The 14493-nt window shown below is 35.5% G+C and overlaps 2 protein-coding genes across 4 annotated transcripts; both read right to left on the reverse strand.

Annotated features, from left to right (window-relative positions):
• Positions 1–390: 390 nt before the first annotated feature.
• Positions 391–1010, reverse strand: ifitm1 (interferon induced transmembrane protein 1). Its single transcript, XM_048188474.1, has 2 exons — positions 727–1010; positions 391–636 (listed from the first exon to the last, which is right to left on the reverse strand). The coding sequence occupies exons 1-2, from the start codon at positions 913–915 to the stop codon at positions 448–450; spliced, it is 378 nt and encodes a 125-aa protein (XP_048044431.1). The 5' UTR covers positions 916–1010; the 3' UTR covers positions 391–447.
• Positions 1011–8158: 7148 nt separating this feature from the next.
• On the reverse strand, positions 8159–14303 carry kyat1 (kynurenine aminotransferase 1). Of its 3 annotated transcripts, none has more exons than XM_048188462.1 (14): positions 14156–14303; positions 13823–13929; positions 13653–13711; positions 12999–13146; positions 12733–12882; positions 12487–12573; positions 12273–12398; positions 11385–11505; positions 11212–11288; positions 10968–11057; positions 10694–10880; positions 10089–10165; positions 9901–9987; positions 8159–9539 (listed from the first exon to the last, which is right to left on the reverse strand). In XM_048188462.1, the coding sequence occupies exons 2-14, from the start codon at positions 13892–13894 to the stop codon at positions 9480–9482; spliced, it is 1341 nt and encodes a 446-aa protein (XP_048044419.1). In that variant the 5' UTR covers positions 13895–13929; positions 14156–14303; the 3' UTR covers positions 8159–9479. The 3 variants fall into 3 exon arrangements, with proteins under 3 accessions (XP_048044419.1, XP_048044421.1, XP_048044420.1); XM_048188464.1 differs by having other exon boundaries at positions 14146–14282; XM_048188463.1 differs by lacking the exon at positions 14156–14303 and having other exon boundaries at positions 13823–14139.
• Positions 14304–14493: the final 190 nt, after the last annotated feature.

Genomic DNA, 14493 nt, shown 5'->3' on the forward strand with positions numbered 1-14493 from the left:
GCATTTGCGTGTTTATATCTCTTAGTTCGGACTTTATAATTCGCAATTGTGAGTTTATATCACAATTCTAAGGGAAATAGACAGAATAACGAGTATATCTCACAATAATTCTGTTTGTCATTCTAAGAAATGTGAGATATAAACTCGGATTTGCGAGGGGGAAAAAAGTCAGAATTGTGAGATATACCTAAACTCGAAATTAACTTTTTACTGCAGTAGGCTAGCCTACTGTTATTTTCTGCTACAAGGTATAGGCTCCGCCCACAAAAACGTCATCGCTGTTTGCAAACACATAATGGGTCTTTATTTATTGTTTGTTTGTTGTGTTTAATATATTTCATTACTATTGCAAGACCAATCGACCAATGACCAGACAAGAACAAAGCAAAGTTTCAGATATAAATGTTTTAATAAAAACCGTTGCAGGCAAATACAAACATTCAGACATTAATTCCCTGGAGTAGTAGTCAGGTGATGAAAAGCTGACGTGAGACCACTCGACATCTTGAAAAGGATGAAGATGAAGCCAATAAAAAAGATGAAACCAATAACGACGGCAGCAATGTTCATACGGCGAGCTGTAGTGCCGTAAGATCGTGCCTTTGCGTAGTTTCCAAGCATTCTGCTGTCCCTGGCCTGACACAAATAAAAAGAAAAAATATGATAAGCTTGAGGTATTTGTGAAGCAGCAAAATGATTACATAATGAAATATATTTATTGCTTACCTTTACTGAGTTGTACAATGCCCCAAACCCAAGGCAGCAATGGTTACAGAAGTGAAGATTGAATGTGGAAAAAAGGATATCATCATTCAGTGTTTGATCAGGCATGGGCAGGATCACCGGCTGGGCATTGTAGATGCATTTGTCCTGCATCAGGATCCCGCCATTTGATGGGTACGCTTGCATCGTCATGTCAATTTAAGAAGTTGAAGCTGCTCTCAGTGATGTCTGTAAGTGTTCAGCTCATTTTATAGAGAACTCCAACTGGTATGTGTGCGTCATTTGCTATATGTTAATGAACATTGGGCGGAGTTAAAGTGAAGTTCTCCCGAATTTTTTTTTTTTTTTTTTTTTTTTTTTTTTTTTTTTGTGTGTGTGTGATTCTTTGTGTGTGACGCTTTCATTTTTTGGATGAACTATCTCTATGAAAAAAAAAAAACTACTAAATGTTTTCGACACGGACACACCAAGGTCATATAACCACCATAGACAATGAGGTGGAAAAGCGTTTGTGTTGTTAAGATGAGCGCCTATGACTTTGAGAGGTTTGTGTAGCCTATTCCATGCGGTATGCCTTTTAACTTCTACTTGTTTTTGAGGGAACACATTTCTGTAACAAAGTGGGTGAGTCAAAGGGGGTCTACGTTTTGGAACAGCATCTAGGATTTTTTTTCTTTTCTTTTTTCACAAAAAAACATTCCAGTCTGCAGAAGTTCTTTGGGAAAACACAGTTATACTGTATAGCTATAGGCTATGCAATGTTTTAAATAAAGAATTTAATATGTTGTAATAATTGTGTCTGTCAGTAATAGCCATACATAGGATAAAATAAAAATGAATTTATATAAAAATTATTAAATCAATAATTTATATTTAGTTCACACGAATGAATTACAATAGTGTACTGATAACCTGCTTGTTTTACAGTCATTGCACTGCATTCAGTGTATATAGCCCCATGCAATGTGGGAAGTGGAAATCCTGTTCTTAGTTTCTATGCTCTTTTAACGCAACAAAAATCAAAAAATTGGTTGAACATGATAAAGACAGCATCCTGAAATATATAATCAAAATTATTAAATATTATTACAATTAACTTGCTTAGTGTATTAGTGTATGTTTGGGTTCATTTTTTGAGTGTTTTTGCATGTCGGTGCATGTTGTGGGAGTGAACATACGCGACTACTCTGATTCTTTTTTTTTCTTTTTCTTTTTTGCATAAATCAACAATTAAGCTTAAGAAAATCCAATAGAACAGAACACAACAAAAAAAAAAAAAAAAAAAAAAAAAAAAATGCAAAACGAGAGAGAGAGAGGAAAAAAATTACACATCGGGGTCTTGTTTAAAATTTCCTCAATAGACTACTCTGTTTCAGGGGTGCGTTTCTCGAAAGCGTCGTTACCCAATTATGGTTTCAAGTTCCGTCCATAAGCAGCAGTTCAACGAGTCTGTGTTCCCGAAAACATGGTTCCTACGAACATTCCCAAACTGGGATCCGTTTCCCGAAAGCATCGTTAGCCGACTATGGTCGCAAGTTCCGTCGTTATCAGCGTAGTTTAACAAGTCGGTGTCTCCCGAAAACATATAGTTCCAAACGTTAACATTCCTAAACTGCATCGCAAACTTGTGTGGTTGGAACTACAGCTCTTGACGTGGTTAGAATCATAGTTCCTTGTTTGCATGACATGTGGACTTAATAAATCCTTATTCTGAGCAAAATAAGCAAGCTGATATTCAGTACAATCTATTTTATTTCAAATATAAATGAGAATTATTTTAGCCTGTTTATTTTGTTCAAGATAAGGATTTATTAAGCCCAGGTGTCATGTAAACAAGAAACTATGCTGCAACACAGGTCGAGAGCTATCGTTCCTTCCAACCACACAACTTTACGATGCTGTTTGATAATGTTCCTTGGGAATGTACTATGTTTTCGGGAACACAGACTCGTTGAGCTATGCTGCTAACGACGGAACTTGCGACCATATTTGGCTAACGATGCTTACGGGAAATGCAACCCTGAATCAAAGCAGTCATGATCACACCCACAACATGCACCGACATGCTAAACACGCACGCACTGAAAAAAATGAAGATAAAAAACAAAACACACACACACACACACACACAAATGAAGACAAAACAAGTTAACAATTCTTTGACAAAGATAATTTGTTATCACCGTTGATCTTTATCGTGCTCAACCAATTAATACATTCGGTTTGAGATTACATGAATGATTTTTGTTGCATTAAATAGCATAGAAACTATAGGAACAGGACTTTCCACACTGTTAGACATTTTAAAGCTATTTTACAGTAGCTATAATCATATTTCAGTTTTACATAACTACATTGTACTGTAATTACGTATTACAACGCAATGACCGTAAAAAAGGAATTGTAGCCTATAACTTAAAATGTATCTCGCAATACTGATGGGAATTTTCCAGTTCTTAGGAAGAACTCTAATAATAAAGGCTGTCTGCTTTAGGCTACTTGATTCATTGTTTCCAGATTGTTTCCAGCTGTGGTGGCAGCTGCAGTGACCTTGGAAACCATGCCCCCTTTCCCCTTTCCCCCTGGTGGTTAAACCTCCCCACCCAAGGATCACTTGCACTCACACACAAAACAACCAACCATCTCTGTCAAAACAAGTTTCGGAAGATATTTGAAAAGATTTAAACTGCCACAGTAAGACAAGCTAATCTATGGAAAAATAAATAAATTAGGTTAGTGGACAATTCAGCAGCAAAAGTTATTGTAGAAAAATCATGAGTGCACAACATTTAGGGGAACAAATAAAAGTTAAAATGTTCCACATTGCTGTTTGTATGGTTATAAAATACATTGATAAAAAAGTACATAGGCTAAGGCTTCTATAAAATTAAAAGACATTTCTTTTAAATAGCGCAGCTTTTTAATGATTCAACATATTATAGATAGGACAGAACAAGTTATAATCTTTATATTGCATAAAAGTATTATAATATAAAGGCTCCAATAGAGTGGTGCAGGTTTGACGTCAATGTATTACGTCCCCCTTTTGTCTAGGGGTGGCAGGAGAGTAACATATAGAAATAAAAACTAATGAAAACATATCCCTTTGAAAAACAAGGCCAAAAACAGGAGAGTTGTTTCTGTCGGCACTCCCAGAACTCACACAAACACAGATTAACTCTTTAAGGTTTTATTCAAAGTAAAGTCTCTTATAACAATTAAGAATAAGGCAAAACAATAGAGATAACTCAAATAAGTAATGATAAAATAATGAAAAGACACTTCTAGCTTCAGGAGGGGGTTCAAGCCAAAATAACAAAACAAAAGAAGTAAACTACCTGGGAGTCAGGGAGTCTAAATAACCTATCAAATAAACATATATCTTACCTGACTACCTTACTAACCGAAAACAGGGGTTAGTAAAAACAAAAGGCACCCACCTCCCTACTGCATCTACAGGCAGTGATAACGGGGCAATTACACGCTTAACTGTCACTACAGCATATACAACAACATTCAACAAAAGCCATGCTCTCTCTGGTGAACAGCCAGTCCCCTCTATGTAAATGCAAGCTTGTCTCTGCAACTCTAACGAGGAACAGGTGGCATCAATTAGGCTCCTGAAAGAGGACAGGGAGGAACAGAGGAAAACAGGGAAAAATTACACTTCCCAGCAGGCTGTTGGGCATCAGGGAAACACAGTCACATACACATATATTCACAAAATTAACCACAATGAATGATATACGTCCTGGGACGTAACAGTAGGTCAATCGGCAGTTAGCGTCACACTGGTTTTCACAGATGAACACAACTTTTATGAATTTTGAATCCTAAATGTAGTCGCCAGAAATAAAAACCTAAAGGTTGGCTATAAACGAACTATACCAAGGTCTCACAACTTCAACATCACCATCACTAAGCTTTGTAAGTATAACAAGGCTGTAAAAGTGAACTCATGTTTAATCTTCCCGACTGCCTCTGTAGTCTGATTTAGCCAATTGTTAGCAACCACCTTTTAAAGACACATAACAACTTCAAAAATCACAGTTAATACTGATGTATTTTATGTCGTAGTATAAAACATGAAAGTGTTTTATACATTGAGCTTGTGTTTACCACAGACCTTATTTTAGCCATTTAAACTAAATCCCATTCAAAAAACCCATTGACTTCGGCACGATAGAACCAGAAGTGCTAAAATGCTAACTCGTTGGCCTACAAATTGATGTCACTTTATATTTATGGACGTCACTTCCGCTATGCTCGCCGCCATTTTTTGTGTCTGACATGGCAACGAACACAGCACATTCTAAATGAGACGATTTGAGGGGGGAAAAAAAATCAATGTTTGGAAAAAACATCTGTTATCGGTTGTGATCCTTATTTATTACCTCCAACTGTGTTTTGTCTCTTAAAATCTGCGATGCATCTGCCCCAACTTACTTTTCTGAATATTTCTACATTTTCTATATACAGCGCCCCTGAGAATAAGGTGGATATATCTTCTCCATCGCCATACACCGGAGAAAGTATTACCAAATATCTATTTTAACAATAAATAAATAAATAATAAAATAAAATACCTAAATGCAAACAAGTCATTAGACCTACATATAAAGAAACAAAATGCATGTGCCATGGATAAATAAAATGAAATAGCCTCCACACAAACAATAAGGAATTGATTCAATGATTCAAACCATAGTTGATGAAAATAATATGAGAACAATACAAGTGCTAGTTATTAAAAATAATGCATCAATGTTTTAAAAAAATATTAATTTTTTTTTTATATTACAGTAATAGTAAACAATCTTTATTATTACTGTTTGAAATAACATCATTGCTGTTTTAGCTGCATGTGCTGAAGAGAGCACTTTGCTGGTTAATTAACTCAATGGACCACATCCTATATAAGATAATTCAGATATTTATACAAAATAAACATAATTTTACAACTAATATTTGCACAAAATCATGCGCAGATGAACTTGAACTTATGTAGTCAGAATGTTGCTCCTGTTGTGGATGCATTCTTCCCGTAACAACATGCTAAAACATGTCAACTAAGCCCAAAGAATTCACAACGTTTTATTACAGTAGTGTATACAGACCCAATCATAGTTATTAATGTTTTTCATTGCTGTTTGAACATTCACAGTAAAGCTAAAGATGATCATCGCCACAATGAAGCACTGCGGGTTATTTACCTCAACAAAACACATCCTATACCTATGAGATTAATTAGATATTTATACTACATAAACTTAATATACTGTCATGATCCCAGTCTGTGTTCCCTGTGTCTCCACTGTTGTTTGTGCACCTCATGTTTCCCTGCTGCTGTTCCCCTTGTTTGTTACCATGGACATTCATTGGACCACGCCCCCTTGTTAACTCTCATCTTGTTAAGATTGTTTATGCCTGTGTATAAGTAGTTCCTGTGTCTGATTCATGCCCCTGTGAAGTATTGAAGTTTGTCTGTTCACGAAAATTCTGTTTACTCGGCGGCCATATTTGCAACGCCTCCGGGCAGCTAATTCTGGCATCCAAGACTAAGTCCTATCTGTTTGAATGGGGGAATCAAATCTCAAAAACTGCTTGGCGAACTCACGATAAAATAACATTGATTTCAAATCGGCAACAAAATCTGACAAGAAGTGTCCCATAAATGTTGTTTCTTATGCTCAAATAGCATTAAAAGGCTTATTTTTCAGTCTAGACGAGCCAGTGAGCATGTACAGTCCTAAGTGCGAGTCTCAGGTTTCTATGGGAACCGCTGCAGCGACACAATGATTTTATCAATCAACGATTGTCTCTTTTACTTAGAAGGCAGGAGGTATTCTGCCATATTGCACATTGCAGTTTCTCCCATTCATAACTAATAGGAGTGAACCGTCTTTCAATATCTACAGTCTTTGGATCGAATAAAATAGTTTCTCTGACTACTGTTGTTACAGCAAACAGCACAACATATCGCGGGCATATTGTAACCTTGTTGTGAACCTTCTGGGAGTGTTTCAACAGGTTTTTTTTACCCTTTTCTTTTAAGTTTTAAATTTCAGTTATAGTGCGTGTGAAGAACAATTCCTAGTCATTTCTAATCCTGTGTTGTGATCTAAAAGACATGTGGTAGCAAGTAACATGATACAGCGATAAACTCCAGCAAGATTTATGCAAACCATTTAGGTAAACAAGATTGTATTTCTGCACATGAAGTGCAGAGTTGTCTTCAAAATGTCAAGCACAAGCACACATCAGCTTAAGCATCAATTTGCCTTCTTATTAGGGTTTTTCTTTCTTTCTGTTAATCAAGAACAATGTGTTTTTTTTTTTTTTACATTTTTAAGTACAGAAACAATAATAGGCCTATGACCAAACAGGTCACTGGGATTTTGCCAAGTAAGACATGTTCCTGGATCAACATCTTTGTTGATCCTGGAACAACATTCCAATCAACCAATCAGATTTGAGGTCTGTCAAGTTTAGGCTTGCAACCAGGGTTAGGTGCTTGTACATCAATGTTATTCACCTATCTTTCACCTCTGATTTTAGGGATACATTTTGGGTAGGATTAGGTTTAAGGGTAGGAATAGGGTTAAGACTAAATTTTCAGACTGGAATGTTGTTCCAGGATCAACAAAATATGTCCAGAAATCACATTCTAAAAGGTAAAATTTTAATGTATAGTATTAATTGAAAGGGTTAAATGTTGCCTATTCTTTAAAGAAAAAAAGAATTGTATCACATATGATCTCAGGTTTCCTCTGAGGTTAAAAATGTACCTGGAAATTGTAATAGAAAGACTCAGGACACAGATGGTAAGTTCAGCAGCTTTATTACAGCACAAGTTAAAGAGCGTGAGTGGGTAAGTTCAGTTATAGCACACAATATATAATGATCAGTAATGTTAACTAATGAACCTTATTGTAAAGTGTTACCAAAATAGTAATACTCTGTATTTTGCAGATTTGGAGATCGTGGACACTTGGTGGTGACAGTGACAGAGGGATATGAAACACACACCTTGAGGAAGGCAGGTAAGTTCAAGGGTAAGGTTAATCCACAGATACTGGAGAACTGGAAGGAGTCTTGCTTTAGAAGAACACTTAGAAGATATCACTGAAGAACACTTGATAATACGCAGACGAAACACATGAGATCATTATAATGAGTCTGTAGCTCTGTATGAGACCAGACGCTGACTAAGTGTGAAGTTTGTGGTGAAACAGGGTGGCTGAGTGGTGATTAATCCATAACAGGTTTGGGAAATTGCTGAAGGAGTGCAGGTGAGTAGAAGGATGTTGGATGTGACAGCAATACTGATGGGAATTTTGCAGTTCTCAGAAACAACTCAAATAATAAAGGCTTTCTGCTTTACTTACTATATAATAGCAGTTAGTGTGCTAAAAAATGACAATTTACCACAAGAGCATATTAAAATTTGTTTTATTACAATTATGCTGCAATCAATAATGTGTTCTTTATTTAAAACAAACCAGTGTGTGACAATGAGACTTTATTGCGTTTTCCAGAACATATTTATGTAAATTATGGTGACAGTGTCTAGATCATCTATAAAAAACGTTTTACATGCAGATGCATGAGGTAGTTTAGAATATTTTATGAGAAAAGTTTCCAAACATAATACTTACATTGAGTAATTTGATAAAACAGTTTAACATTAAGAGAAATCTATTAATGAGTCATTTATAACTTGGAGTGGAGTCAACAGTAATAACAGGCAGTGTTGCAGTTTAAAGTATAATCCAAATGGTAGCAAATACATGCCAATACGATGACAAACAACAACAAAAATGAGACTATGACAAAGCACAATACTGCTTAACCAACTAAAAAGATTCCACAAACTAATATGCTTTTGAGCACAAAATTATATTATTTTGAATATTATCATGGCAGCAATGATCCTCAATTGTACATTCAAGAACATAAAACTAAATAGAACACAAAAAGAAGGCAGAAATAAGAAGTGTAATGCAGGGTGAACACTTTTGTTTAATTTTTAACCCCATTTGCCATGCAAGCTTTTCATCTCTCTGTTTAGGTATTTTATATATATATATATATATATATATATATATATATATATATATATATATATATATATATATATATATATTCAACCTTAAAGGGATAGTTCACCATAAAATGAAAATAAAGTCATAATTTACTCACCCTGGTGTTGTTCTAATGTCTTTATTTTTCAGACCACAAAAGGGTAAATTTTTTAAAAAATGTCCCACTACTTGTGTGCTTTTTCTGGACGAGTCGGAGTGAACTGTTATGAATAACTGTGAACTGTCTGTTAGAGTCTCACGAACATGTGCCGAGCAGTTTTTTTTTACTAAAACATATCATATACCCTCAGAATACTCTGAAAATCCGACATGTAAAATCAGACCATTCTATGATGCTTTTGCGTGTTTTTTTAAAAGCTTGATTCTGCCATTATATGTATGAGCGCGAGAGGGAAGTTCTTTAAAAATTCTTCTTTTGTGGTCTGGTAAAGAAAGAATTGCATACGTCATTGGAACATCACCAGGATGAGTAACTGATGACTTAATTTCATTTTAGCTGGAACTATCCCTTTAAGCATAATAACAATTGCTTTTTAAATAACTATTCATATCGTAAACTGCTACAAACCATTCTCATTTTGTCTTTGCTATCTCCTTACAAAAAAAAAAAAGCATTCACATGCTTTTCAGATTGTGGAGAATTTTGAATTTTCATTTGCTTTCACTCCACTGCCTCAGGATGTCCTCTGCTGCTTGCAGGGTTGAGTCCTCCTATTAATGTTAACAAAAATATGAATTAAATAATATAAACAACATTTTAACAAGGTGAACTACAGATCACAATGGCAATCACTTTTCCTGCATTGATGTATGATTCACCTATATAAAGCAACTTATACTGCATCTAAAATTATAGGGGCTGTCAAAGTTAACGAGTTAACTTTAAGGTATAACAGAGTTGATTCAAAAAGTGAAAACTAAAAAGACTAGTCATGGTGATAATTAAACTTAACAGTCTCTAAAGCATAAAATTGACCTCACACAAAACATTGACATTCCAAATAATTAAGCAATTATAAAATGTGTTTAAAGTTCAAATAATTTCATGTTTCATTTTTGTGTTAGAAAATACCTTAACAAAGCAGAATCTGATGTATTTCTGGAATTCTTCTCTGTGTTCCGGGCTGTAGAATGCAGATACAGGGATAGTTGCGAGTCCCTATTCAGAAACGAAGAACTCGCATTATTAATTTAACAACACGTTATGCTATATAGATTGTTATAGATATTATAACTGTAAATACTCAGGTTTGTGATTACCTTCTCTTTTACGAGCCATTTCACAAATCTGTAGTCATAGGGTTCGTCTTTAGTACTAGGGTCGGTAAGGTCAATATCTTAAAGAAAAGCATTTAAAACCAAAAAGCAAAATTAAGAACACTGTTTTTGAATAGCCATGTCCAAAAATGAATTACTATCACAGAGTGTACTGTATATTTTCTATTTTTCAGTCACTGCAACAAAATGTGTTAAATTAAAATTAAAAAAATATTCTATAATGGATATATATATTTTAATTATGGATACTGTATATTTTTTAGTTTAGAGTCAGTGCTACAGTATTTTACTGGCTAGAATTTGCTCTTTGTGAGTGCAAACCCTATAAAACGATTATTGAATATCTTTATCCAATAACGACGAACGACTGGAAAAGACAGAAAATGCGAGGGAACAATATAATATGCTTATTATACTGTAAGAAATATAAAATGAGAGAAGACTGCAATTAAATTAAGAACAAAATAAACATGAAAGCTACTTATCTCAGGCAGATAGATTGGGGAATTCTGCGATATGAAAATTATTTTTAATTATTTTATTGTTCCTGCTTTAATACTTTGTTCTACACCATTTCTGTTACTTACTAAGATTTGAGATATCGGTAATCATGAAGTATCCTCCCTGGGGCAGAATGGGTTTTAGGCCAACGCTCTTCAGACAATCTGCCAGCCTTAGTCGCTTTTCATGAAGATTGAGGGGTAACTGGTGGAAATAGCTGTCCTCTGTTCCGAATACATCATATTCCCTCTGAAAACCTACTGCTACAGCTTCCTTAAGAACAATAATTGACAATGTCAACCCACTGAAAAAAAAAAATTACACAAACTTTATCTTTAAAACACAGGAGCATTGTTTTACCTGGGCAGCTGTGGCACAGTGATACACTGAGTTCTGATGAACGGTTTTTAAGTGCTTCAGGATATGCCCTGATCCCATTGCCCAACCCACCTACATTAAAATAATAAAGTAATTTGATGACTCAATATAGAGATAATCTAAAATAACCTACTGCAGAGGCACTACCAGCCAGTCAAAGACATTATGACAAACAGAGGCAAATAATATGGCAAAAAACAAACACTGTTGAATTTGACCAGCTCACCTTCCACCCTGTGGCACTGAAAGTCTTGCCAGCACTCCCAATGGTGACAGTGCGTTCCCACATACCTGGCAGACTGGCTGTCAAAAAACAAACAAACAAACAAACAAACATTCTTTTACTTTGTAAGTCCACAAAACTGATATATTGCATTACTCTCACAGTTCTTCTCTTACCAATCTTTACATGTTTTGTTCCATCATATGTGAGCCACTCGTACACCTCGTCGCTGATGCATATGACATCATGTTTAATGCACAAGTCAGCAATCACCTGAAGTTCCTCCTGCAGATAGACCTGCAAGAAACCACAGTTAGGGTTAGGCTGAACATAGGCATATGTATCTGTGGTAAAAATCTAACCCACTGACCTTAAAAAACATTTCTGCTCAATTTCAATTCCAGCTCTGTATGATTGGCATGTATTTTTTTTATATAAATTACACTACCATTTTGGGGTCAATAAGAAATTAATACTTTTATTCAGCAAGGATGCATTAAATTGATCAATAGTGACAGTAAAGTCATTTATAATGTTACAACAGATTTTTTTCAAATAAATGCTGTTTTTTAAACATTCTATTAATCAAAGAATCATGAAATAAGGTTTCATGGTATGTATCAAACTGTTCCATTTCATCTGTCAACACGCCACATTCTGTGGTGTGTTGACCTCATTCACATAACCAGGGATACCTGCGTAACTCCATTCTATTTCATCTCAGTCAACACATTATCAGTACCTTATTCACAGAACCTGGGTTATCTGCGTAACCCTCCATTTTCAATAATAAAAATGTTTCTTGAGCACCAAATCACCATATTATGCAATGTTTTATTTTCTAAGGCACTTTTGTAAAAGCTACTTAAATATCCTAATTGAACTATGGCCTACTCCTGGCTTAGTCTAAGCCCTCTCTGTGAAACTGGGCCAATGTCTTTGATTTTGGAATGTGAAATACAAACCAGAGATTTCTTGACAGATTTCATGAAATTCACTTCTATACAACTATTTTGGATAAAGTATAAGTAAAATTGTCCTCTGTTTGTTGGTGACTGACTCACCTTGCCAAGAGGGTTATTAGGAGTGTTAATGACAATGGCTTTGGTACGAGCACTAAATTTACTCGCCAACTCTTCAGGAGACAACACCCAGTCAGCACTGGATAGAGCAGGACCACAGCCTTCCCTCTGTCAATACACAGCAAGTATTAATCAAAAGAAACATTTTAATCTCAGATTAAGTTAACAGATCTTGTCACATGATATATAAACATACCGGTTTAAGGGGCACATATATAGCTGTTCCTCCCGCCATCATCACCATTGGCTGATAACAGTCAAAGAATGGCTCCACAATAATCACCTGCTCATGAAAAGGAAAAAAAGGGCATTCTGATATCAAATATTGAACATAAGGAAACAGTGAGTGACTTTTTCATTCTCTACTAACAATGTATCACAGACTACTACTGACAATCTAATTTTATGAACTTGAATATTGCCTTGATAATGATCACTTTACCTCATCACCCTCATCAATAAGAGCCTGGAAGGTGCAGAAAAGTGCTTGATATGCTCCAACAGAAACCAAGATATCCTCCATCGGATTTATTTCCCGGCCAACAATCCTACTGAAGAACTTGGCCAGGATCTTCACAAGATTTGGGTGGCCCTGTATGATCGCATGTTGTGAGATACTTCAGCAAAGCTTTACTATTATACTCTTTATAGCATGCAGTGGTTGTTCATTTAGTAAACAAACAAATCATTGTACTTTTAATATCTTACAAAAGCACGTGTGTACTGGTGCATGGAGAAACCTCCATTCAATGCTTTGCAGAAGGCTTCTTGAATGAAACTAGGAGGGGGGAAATCAGGGAACCCTTGACCCAGGTTCACAGCCTTATAGTCGGCAGCCAGCTGAGTGAATTCCACCCTACCGATGACATACACAATATAGGAATAACATGCAGTTTTACACATCAAAATTCATTTACTTTACTTCAATAAGTGCGATGCAGAATGGTAAGGTAGATATAGCATTATCGTAATCTGATAATTATACGGCTCTCTGTAATACAAGAATGGCTCATTTGCGCCATCTTGCGACTCAAAAGTGTTATTGCGACTACTGACTATAAAAATGGAGGACTACCAAATTTGATTTATGGTAAGAATAAAACCTTAAAATAAATACCTTATATATATTATATAAGGTATTTATTTTAAGGTAGATAGATAGATACATATAGATACATACATACATACATACATAGATAGAAAACTCAAAATAGTAAGATAATAATAATTTAAAAAAATAACTCAATATTTACGTCCTTGTATTTCCTTGTTTGGTAAATGCAGTGTAATAAGCTGAATGTACAGCACTAAATGGCTGGTCTACCCAATTATACTTTCACTTTCACCATGAAACTTAATTACCATATATTTTTGTCAATTCCTTCAATCCTTCTCGCGTGCAATTTACGAGACATTATGTCCTGCGTAAAAAAAAAAGCAGAAAAGCATGTAATAAGACAAAACGTTTGCAAATGACGCCACTAAACCACAACATGATCAGGAAAACCGATCGAGTGTGAAATGTGTAATACCTTATCATGAAAACCTGCGATTAGTAATCTGTTTGACAGCGAAGGTCCATTTACCGCCGCTCTTCTTAACATGCCAGTTTTCTCCAAACCACTTTACTGTAGGTTTACTGCAGGTAAATCAGTAGTAACACATAGTAACAGATTAAATTCAGGCCACATCTCTAGCTACTGAACTGTCAACCTTTGAATGTCGTGCGGTCAATAATTCAGTGACATGACAGCAGTCTTGTCCTTATGATTTACAGATTCAAGCGACAAACGATAATGTCGATTTCATACCGTAATCTAAAAACTAATGCACAAAACTTTGTTTTGCACCAGACCTTGATTTACCTCCCCCAGCTGTTAAAGACGTCACACATTTGCTTCTCAAGCGTCTTCCTCACTCTCTACCAATGAACCTGCGAGCAGAGCTCCTCCTCCAAGCAGCAGACTTGTCTTTTGACTACTTCCGCTGTGGGCGTGGCCATTGACTGCTAGCACTAAGGCTGTCAACATATACTGTACACATTGTAATTTGTATTGATCATTCTTATTGTACAATGTTAGACATTTCACTTCCGCTCTAGCTTGTTTCCTAAGCTATCATTCTAATAAACCTTGAATAGTGCTGGCTCTGTGACAATTTGCTTATGTGCCTCTATTGTGAGTCACTTTGGATAAAAGTATCT

The sequence above is a fragment of the Megalobrama amblycephala genome, linkage group LG4 (genome assembly GCF_018812025.1).
Source record: "Megalobrama amblycephala isolate DHTTF-2021 linkage group LG4, ASM1881202v1, whole genome shotgun sequence".
NCBI lineage: Eukaryota > Metazoa > Chordata > Actinopteri > Cypriniformes > Xenocyprididae > Megalobrama > Megalobrama amblycephala.

What these genes read in the sequence shown, in the direction of transcription:
- ifitm1 (XM_048188474.1), bottom strand. Translation starts at nt 915, where the DNA reads ATGACGATGCAAGCGTACCCATCAAATGGCGGGATCCTGATGCAGGAC. An exon ending in CATTGTACAACTCAGTAAAG is followed by an intron (nt 637 to 726) that starts GTAAGCAATAAA and finishes TATTTGTGTCAG; the next exon opens with GCCAGGGACAGCAGAATGCT.
- kyat1 (XM_048188462.1), bottom strand. Translation starts at nt 13,894, where the DNA reads ATGTTAAGAAGAGCGGCGGTAAATGGACCTTCGCTGTCAAACAGATTA. An exon ending in GGAATTGACAAAAATATATG is followed by an intron (nt 13,147 to 13,652) that starts GTAATTAAGTTT and finishes TGTCATCGGTAG; the next exon opens with GGTGGAATTCACTCAGCTGG. An exon ending in TATATGTGCCCCTTAAACCG is followed by an intron (nt 12,399 to 12,486) that starts GTATGTTTATAT and finishes GTGTATTGACAG; the next exon opens with AGGGAAGGCTGTGGTCCTGC.